General features: G+C 40.0%; 1 protein-coding gene across 1 annotated transcript; it reads right to left on the reverse strand.

The window, feature by feature from the left end:
• Positions 1–2,396: 2,396 nt before the first annotated feature.
• On the reverse strand, positions 2,397–2,818 carry LOC130884636 (60S ribosomal protein L35a-like). The gene has a single exon (XM_057785753.1). The coding sequence runs from the start codon at positions 2,767–2,769 to the stop codon at positions 2,437–2,439; it is 333 nt and encodes a 110-aa protein (XP_057641736.1). The 5' UTR covers positions 2,770–2,818; the 3' UTR covers positions 2,397–2,436.
• Between the last annotated feature and the right edge of the window lie 7,120 nt (positions 2,819–9,938).

Genomic DNA, 9,938 nt, shown 5'->3' on the forward strand with positions numbered 1-9,938 from the left:
TGTTTGGGCTGATATTGAGGTCTTTAATCCATTTGGACTTGAGTTTTGTGCATGGTGATAGATATGGATCTATTTTCATTCTTCTACAGATTGACTTCCAGTTTTGCCAGCACAATTTGTTGAAGATGCTCTCTTTTTTCCATTGTATACTTTTTGTTCTATCGGGAACTCACCGAGGCCAGCTGGCCGGGGTCTGAAAAAGCATGGGACAAAACCGGTCTCGCTGAACATAATGGACAATGAGGACTACTGAGAACTGAAGAACAATGGCAATGGGTTCTTGATCCTATTGCACGTAATGGCTTTGTGGGAGCCCAGGTAGTTTGGATGCTCACCTTAATAGACCTGGATGGAGGTGGGTGGTCCTTAGACCTCCCACAGGGCAGAGAAACCTGCTTGCTCTTTGGGCTGAGGAGGAAGGAAGACTTGATTGGGGGAGGGGGAGGGAATGGGAGGTGGTGGCGGGGAAGAGGCAGAAATCTTTAATAATTAAATTAATTAATTAATAAAAAAAATCAGCAAGGGAAAAAAAAAAGCAAACAAACAACTGTAAAGAGGTGATGGCCAACCTGGTGTGGTGGCACACACCTGTAATCCCATCATTTGTGAGGAAGATGTAGGAGAGTCACAAAGTTAAGACAAGGCAAGACTCTGTGGAGGTGTAGGAGTGGGGAGAGGGAAGGGGAGAGAAAGACAAAGATGAAGAAAGAAAAGAGAGAAAAAGGGAGAGGTAGGAAAGAAAGAAGGGAGGGGGAGATCTTATCTCCAATCTTAAGTATTTATTTTATTTATTTATTTTTATTTTATGTGCATTGGTGTTTTGCTATGGAAGTCAGTGCCTCTGAAACTGAAATTACAGACAGTTGTGAGCTGCCATGTGGTTGCTGGGAATTGAACCCCGGTCCTCTGGAAGAGCAGTCAGTGCTCTTAACCACTGAGCCAGCCTCTTAAGTATTTATTTAAAGAGCAAACCAGATGAACTTGTGCTCACTCCACAATCTCATCAGAATCACCCACTGCCAGCAGCATCAGAGGACCCATGAGGCTATTGTCACCTGTGTCACAAGCATTTGAATCAACTTGGGGTGGGTTTTTTTTTTTTTTTTTGGTTTTTGGTTTTGTTTTTTGGTCATAAAACTGTACCTGCTTCAACAAAATATTCAAATAACTTTGAAATGTGTAAGAAGAAAGCAAAGCACTGGTCATGGTGGCACATGCCTTTCACCCCAGTGCTCAGGAGGCAGTAACATATGGATGTCTGAGTTAAGGCTAGCCTGGTCTACAAAGCAAGTTCCAGGAGAGTCAGAGCTACACAGAGAAACCCTGTCTCGGAAACAAATAACACCACAAAGATTACAGCTTCACTCTAAAGTAGCATGAGCTCTTTACTGTGCTCGTGTAGCCTAAATATATGTGGATGGGTCATGATTATATTTTTGGTTTTGTGATGAAATATTCTAACAGATAAAAAACTTTTTTGTTTTTTGTTTTAGGTAACAAAGCAAACCTCAACAGATACAAAAAAAAAAATTGGAACAACCCCATGTATTTTATTGGACACCATAGCTTAAAATTAGAATTCAACAGCAACACTAATTTCAGAAAGCCCACATGGAAATTAAACAATGCTCACCTCAATCATCAATGGGTCAAGAAATAAATAAAGGAAGAAATTAAAGACTTCCTAAAATTCAATGATAATGACCATATAACATAACCAAATTTATGGGACACAATGAAAACAGTGTTAAGAGGAAAGTTCATAGCACTAAATGCCTACATAAAGAAGCTGGGAAAATCCCCCACTAGTGCGTTAACAGAACAGAAATTCTAGAACAAAAAGAAGCAAACTCACTCAAGAGAACTAGATGGCAGGAAATATTTAAATTGAGAGCTGAAATCAACAAAATAGAAACAAAGAAAACAATACAAAGAATCAATGAAACAAAGAGTTGGTTCTTTGAGAAAATCAGCAAAATAGACAAACCTTTATCCAAACTAATTAAAAGGCAGAGAGAGAATATCCAAATTAACAAAATCAGAAAAGAAAAGGGAGACATAGAAACAGACATGGAGAAAATTCTGTGAATCATCAGGTCATATTTTTAAAAACCTGTACTCCACAAAATTGGAAAATTTAAGAAATGGGCAATTTTCTGGATAAATATCATGTACCAGAATTAAATCAAGACCAGAAAAACAAATTAAATAGATGTATAACTGCTAAATAAATAGAAACAGTCATCAAAAGTCTCCCAACCAAAAGCCCAGGGCCAGATGTTTTCAGCGCAGAATTCTGCAAGATTTTCAAAAAAGAACTAATACCAATACTCCTCAAACTGTTTCATACAATAGAAACAGAAGGAACATTTCCAAACTCTTTTTTTTTTTTTACAAGAGCACAAATTCACTTTTATTTATTTACTTTTCATTGGTTTAAATCCGGGATGGGTACAGCATCACACGGATTCTGTGTCCAATGGCTTTTGCGGGAAGGTTACTTCGGAATTTGGCACGGACCATGCCACTGTTTCCATGGGCCCGAGTTACTTTCCCCCAGATCACTCTGGTTTTGTTTGGTTTGCCTCCAGGTGTCACTGTGTTGTTCTTTGCTTTATACACATAAGCGCATCTCTTGCCCAAGTAGAATTCAGTTTCATCTCGGGCATAAACGCCTTCAATTGTAAGGAGAGCTGTGTGCTCTCTCTGGTTCCGGAGACCTCGCTTATAGGCAGCAAAAGTGGCCTTGCACCACAGCCTTCCAGACATACTGTCCTTTAGAAGTCCTGTTCCCAGCAGGCCTCCACAGGCGCCAAGATGGCCGAAAGAGTTCCAAACTCTTTTTATGAGGCGACAATTACCCTGATACCCAAACCACACGAGGACATTACTAAGAAAGAGAATTACAAACCAATCTCACTTATGAACATTGATGTAAAAATAGTCAATAAAATACTGACAAATTGAATCTAAGAACACATCAGAAAAATCATCCACCATGATCAATTGGCTTCATCCCAGAGATGCAGGGGTGGTTCAATATAAGAAAATCTGTCAAACCCACCACATAAACAAACTGAAAAGAAAAAAAGCACAGGATCATCTCATTAGATGCTGAAAAAGCCTTTGACAAAATATAACATCCCATCATGATAAAGGTCTTGGAGAGAGCAGGAATACAAGGAATATACCTAAACATACTGAAGGCAATATAGAGCAAGCCAACAGCTAACATCAAACTAAATGTAGAGAAACTCAAGGCAATCCCAATGAAATCAGGAACAAGACGAGGTTGTCCACTTTCTCCATATCTATTTAATATAGTACTTGAGGATCTAGCTAGAGCAATAAGACAACAAAAGGAGATCAAGGGGATACAAATCAGAAAAGAAGAAGTCAAACTCTCACGATTTGTTGATGATATGATAGTTTACATAAGTGACCCCAAAAATTCTACCAAGGAGCTTCTACAACTCATAAACACTTTCAGTAATGATGCAGGATACGAGATTAATTCAAAAAATCAGTAGCCCTCCTTTATACACATGATAAATGGGCTGAGAAAAAAATCAGAGAAACATCACCCTTCACAATAGCCACAAATAACATAAAATATCTCGGAGTAACTCTAACCAAACAAGTGGAAGACCTGTATGACAAGGACTTTTAATCTTTAAAGAAAGAAATTGAAAAAGACATCAGAAAATGGAAAGATCTCCCGTGCTCTTGAGTAGGTAGAATTAATATAGTAAAATTGGCAGTCTTACCAAAAGCAATCTACAGATTCAATGCAATGCCCATCAAAACCCCAGCAAAATTCTTCACTATAGGTGGGACAACCATACAGGAAGTAGAGGCAGGTCAATGAGAATAGGAGTATTCTCTGAAGAGGGAAGTGTACTCTGCAGTCCTATCCAGACACAGAAGAAGGAAGATGTGACCTGCCCTGCTGAAAAAGGTACCAAGCCATGTGGCTAACATATACTAAAATAATGGGCTAATATAAGCTGTAAGAGTTAATAAGAAGCCTGAGCTAATGGGCCAATCAGTTTATAACTAATATAGACCTCTGTGTGATTTTCTTTGGGACTTAACGAATGCGGGAACAGGGCAGGATAGAAACCCCTGACAACATTTCATAGACCTCAAAAGAACAATACTCAACTTCATATGAAAAAACAGGAAAGCCAGGATAGCCAAAACAATGCTGTTCAATAAAGGAACTTCTGGAGACATCACAATCCCTGGCTTCAAACTCTACTATAGAGATACAGTACTGAAAACAGACTGGTACTGGCATAAAAACAGACAGGAGGACTAATGAAGACCTGGATATCAATCCGCAGATCTATGAAAACCTGATTTTTTACAAAGAAACAAAAAATATAAAATGGAAAAAAACGAAGCATATTCAACAAATGGTGCTGGCATAACTGTATATCAACATGCAGAAGAATGAAAATAGATCCTTATCTATCACCATGCACAAAACTCAAGATCAAATGGATCAAAGACCTCAACATAAAACCAACCACACTGAACCTCATAGAAGAGAAAGTGAGAAATATACTTGAACAAATTGGCACAGGAGACCACTTCCTAAATTTAACCCCAATAGCACAGTCACTGATAGAAACAATTAATAAATGGGACCTCCTGAAACTAAGAAGCTTTTGTAAAGCAAAGGACATGGTCAACAAGACAAAATGACAGCCTACAGAATGGGAAAAGATCTTCACCAATCCCATATCAGACAGAGAACTGATCTCCAAAATATACATAAAACTCAAGAAATTGGTTATCAAAAGAACAAATAATCCAATAAGAAATGGGGTACAGACCTAAACAGAACTCTCAACAGAGGCTGAAAGACACTTAAGGAAATGTTCAACATCCTTAGCCATCAGAGAAATGCAAATAAAAACAACTCTGAGATTCCATCTTACACCTATAAGAATGGCCAAGATCAAAAACACTGATGACAACTTATGCTGGAGAGGGCGTGGGGTAAAGGGAACACTCCTCCATTGCTGGTGGGAGTGCAAAGTGGTACAGCTGCTTTATATATCAGTATGGTGATTTCTCAGAAAATTAGGAAACAACCTACCTCCAGACCCAGCAATACCACTTTTGGGTATATACCCAAAGGATGCTCAATCATACCACAAGAACATATGCTCAACTATGTTCATAGCAGTATTATTTGTCATAGCCAGAACCTGGAAACAACCTAATACCCCTCGACCAAAGAATGGATAAGGAAAATGTGGTACATTTACACAATGGACTTCTACACAGCAGAAAAAAATAACATCTTGAAATTTGCAGCCAAACGGATGGATATAGAAAACATCATATTGAGTGAGGTAACCCAGAGCCAGAAAGACAAGTATAATATGTACTCACTCATAAGTAGCTTTTAGACATAAAGAAAAGAGCAACCAGGCTACAATTCATAATCCCAGAGAACCTAGACAACAAAGAGGACCCTAAGAGAGACATGCATGGATCTAATCTATGTGAAAAGTAGAAAAATACAAGATCTCCTGAGTAAATTGGGAGTGTGAGATCACAACAAAAATAAAAACACCCCAAGGTGGATGGTATCTGAGGAATGACGGCAGACGTTTATGTCTGTCCCCAGTACACATGGGCACACACATGCTCAGGCACACACGTAATAGCAGAGTTGCCAGTTTGGTGCTGTGTAATTTCAGCACTGAATACTAAACACGTTTGAACTGGACAAATGATAAGCAACAGAAGACTAAGAGTCATGACTTCTGACACATACCTATAATCCCAGCACTCTGATGACTGAAGCAGGAGGATTACAAACTAGAAGGCAATACAGGCTACATAATGAGATTCCCTCCCCCATTTTTCCCTCCAGTCAATACCCAATATTTGTGTCAGTTCTGACAAATGTCTGTGGTTCTTTCAAGTTTGTGTGGGGGAAATTTAACACATATAAAAAGCACCTGTCGCCGGGCGGTGGTGGCGTACGCCTTTAATCCCAGCACTTGGGAGGCAGAGGCAGGCGGATCTCTGTGAGTTCGAGACCAGCCTGGTCTACAAGAGCTAGTTCCAGGACAGGCTCCAAAACCACAGAGAAACTCTGTCTCGAAAAACCAAAAAAAAAAAAAAAAAAAAAAAAAAGCCCCTGTCACGTGCTTTGTAGTGGTAAGTACTTGATACGTTTAGCAGAATAGCAAGATCAGTAGCAGCCACAGCAGCAGGACCTTTTCCAATAATAGTGACAATGGTATTGACAGAAACAGAAGCCGTGCAGTCATAGCTACAGCAGAGATCACAATGGCTGGGCTGAGCAGTCAGTCTATATTAGCTGCCTTAATAGGATTGCCATAGCACCCTCATTCACCTTTGAAATAAAACTAAATCAATTTAATAAAAATCAATTTAATATAAGTCTTTTAATTTTCTACTTATTTTTGTTCTATATGTATGAGCGTTTTGCCTGTCTGGATGTGTACGATGTGCATAGCTGGTGAAAGAGACAGTCGGGATAGGCCATGGGATCTCCTGGATCTGGAATATTGAATGACTGTAAAGCCACCAAGTAGGTGCTGAGAGCCAAGCCTGAGTCCTCTGTAAAAGCAATAAGCTCTCTTTATTGTTGAGCCATCCCTCCAGCTCCAACTTAATTTTTTAAAAGCTTATAAAACTTTTAAAAGTTTATAAAATTGTTTATAAAACAATTAAGGTAAAAAGATAAAGCCGGGCGGTGGTGGCGCAGGCCTTTAATCCCAGCACTCAGGAGGCAGAGGCAGGCGAATCTCTGTGAGTTCGAGGCCAGTCTGGTCTAGAAGAGCTAGTTCCAGGACAGGAACCAAAAGCTACGGAGAAACACTGTCTCGAAAAAAATCCAAAAAAAAAAAAAGATGAATGTGCCCCCTTCTAACTGAATTGGATTTAGTAAAGGAAAGGCAGACTGGGTGTTGGGTCTTAGAGAAACGTTTGCCTCATCTGTTTTTGAGCCCATTCTGAGGAATTGCACCATGAGTCAGGGACATCTGAGCAGAGATCCAGGCACTTGTATGACACTGATGAACTCTTCAGGGAACCTGTAGCCAGTGGGCAGAGCCCTGGAGATCCAAACAGAATTGCACAAGGGAATAAATTTATTTACTACTGCTTGGAAGCCATTCGAAAGTTGTGACCATTTTTAACCAGGAGATGTAACTGAAGCAAGAGATGGTTTATCTGCCATCCTCACAACCAGGTTCAGTGCAGAATGAAAAAGTTAAAAAAGTAAACAGACCCAAGAAAGATGCATGGCATTCTCTGACCATCGGCACTTCCCATATGTTAAGAATACTCATACATCTTTGTGCATGTACTACATATGTGTTTTAGAGAGAGTAACATGAAAAAGCCTTCTTATTTCCACTTTTGAACAGTATTTGTTAGATACTGGGCACACCTAATGACTAATGTTCATAAGTTACTGTGCATTGTGTCATTTAGGTTTTTCCCAAATGTCCTACAAAGTATGCTGTGTGTGTGTGTGTGTGTGTGTGTAACTTTTTGACATTGAGACCCTATGTTGTCATGTATAGTTTATTCTTGGGAACTGCATAATTGAGTTAGGAAAAAAAATCACAGAAAGATGCTGTGGAATATTAGTTAAAGATGTGTTACATCTGTTTATGCTGTGGAACATTTGTTTAATGATGCAAAGATATAATGCAGTTTTTTATGTTATATTTGTTTAACTCTGTAAAGCTGTGTTATTTTGCCTGTCTAAAACACCTGATCGGTCTAAGAAAGAGCTGAATGGCCAATAACTAGGCAGGAACAAGGCTAGGTGGAACTGGCAGACAGAGAAAATAGATAGGAAGAGAATCTGGGAAGAGAAGATTGACAGAGGGAGAAAAGAAGGCGAGGAGGATATCAGGGTCAACCACCCAGCTGCACAGCACATCATGGAGTAAGAAGTAAACAAAGGTATATAGAATAGAGAAGGAGAAAAGCCCAGAGTCAAAAGGAAGACAGGATAATTTGTTAAGAAAAGCTGACTAGAAATTAGTCAAGCTAAGGCTAGACATTAAGAAAGAATAAGCCTTCATGTATTATTCTGGGAAGTGGATGGCAGGTCCTTCCCAAAGAGTAAAGAGTACAAGCAACCAGCAACAGAAAGATTCATAATGTTTTAGGGAATTCTACCTTTTGTATTGGCCCTCTGTGGGTAGGTAGACAGAGGGGCTGCCAATTAGACAAGCCTGGAGGGAAAGGATGGACCAGTGACTGGCAACGGCAGCTCTGTGGGGCAGGTGCCCAGTTCTAGACAAGGATGTGCGAGAAATGCATTTGGAAAAGAGATGACGTCAATAAATGACGGATAAATAAATAAATAAATAAATAAATAAATAAATAAATAAATAAATAAATGTTGCTCCACCCAGAAGGCCTGGAGGGCAGGAGCTCCAAACTATGACACAGCAAAGGGCTCTGCCCATCCTGGAATTCTCAAGTGACTGGCATTGGAACAGATAGTGTGTGGCAGGGATTAATGGATATCACACAGGAATAGAGCAGCAGGGTCCAGATCGTGAAGGATCCTAGGACTACAGAAATCACTATGGGAACTTGAGCAGGAGAGTGGCAGGGGACTCTTCCAAGCTACAAGCTCCCCCCACAACACACACATACATATTCATGTGATGAGAATCTCTGTCAGTCAATTGTTGTAATAGGAGCGGCGGCGGGGCTGTGTCCCGCCACCCAGCTAGCTTTACCCGAAATAATTACACGGAAACTGTATTCTTTTAAACACTGTCTGCCCATTAGTTCCAGCCTCTTATTAGCTAGCTCTTACATTTTGATCTAACCCATTTCTAATATTCTGTGTAGCACCACGAGCTGGCTTACCAGGAAAGATCTTAACCTGCATCTGTCTGGAGTGAGAGAATCATGGCGACTGCCTGACTCGGCTTCTTTCTCCCAGCATTCTGTTCTGTTTACTCCGCCCACCTAAGGGTTGGCCTATCAAATGGGACAAGGCAGTTTCTTTATTAATTAACCAATGAAAGCAACAGATTAGAAAGAAATCACTCCCACATCAGTCAATGATCTTTAAGAGGTGGAACCAGATTAGGGCATGACCTTTTGGATACCCCGAGGAAAATGCTGGCCCATCCAGGGTTCACTCTCTCTGTGGTTCCCACGCTACACAACTGAGGTTTGTACTTCTTGCTCCTGTTTTGTGAGTTTGCTTCTTATAATAAAGCAAAGCAAATATAATTGGTTTATCTTGGAGTTAGCCTGGGACTCTTCGACCCCCGTGTGACAACTGTTGGCACACTTCAGGTTCATCAAGAGCCAGGAATACTATAACCTCCCATCATGAGGAGAGAGTTATCACATTTCAAAATATACATGTGTGTCCTGTGGAGGGCTGTTCTTTGTTGTGGAATATTTATTTACATTGTAAAGATGTATCTTTGCCAAAGTGCCTTCTGGTTGGTTTAATAAAGAACCAAATGGCTAATAGCCAGGCAGGAGGTATACGCAGGACTTCAAGGCAGAGAGAGAGAGAGAGAGAGAGAGAGAGAGAGAGAGAGAGAGAGAGAGATCTTTGTACTTAACACTCAGGAGAAGCCAGAACACACAGAACAATTCTAAGGTACAGAATGAAAGAAAGATAAAAAGCCACATGGTAAAATGTAAATTTAAAAATATGGGTTAATTTAAGATATAAGAGCTAGATAGGAATAAGCCTAAGCTATAGGCCAAGCTTTCATAGTTCATACAATGACTTCTATTAATTATATATGCCATCCTTTGGGAGCTGCCTGGCAGGACAGAGAAAGACTTGTCATAGTTCTTGCATCTGTTCCTCTAGTGGTGTGCTTCACTTCGGCCTCCATAGCCAAGTGCCCATCTCTTGTTCAGCTTTCCAAAGTTACTAAGTCCGT

Source organism: Chionomys nivalis, chromosome 1 (assembly GCF_950005125.1).
Source record: "Chionomys nivalis chromosome 1, mChiNiv1.1, whole genome shotgun sequence".
Classification (NCBI taxonomy): Eukaryota; Metazoa; Chordata; class Mammalia; order Rodentia; family Cricetidae; genus Chionomys; species Chionomys nivalis.

Bases quoted from the DNA above. Each gene is read 5' to 3' on its own strand.
- LOC130884636 (XM_057785753.1), bottom strand. From the start codon at position 2,769: ATGTCTGGAAGGCTGTGGTGCAAGGCCACTTTTGCTGCCTATAAGCGA.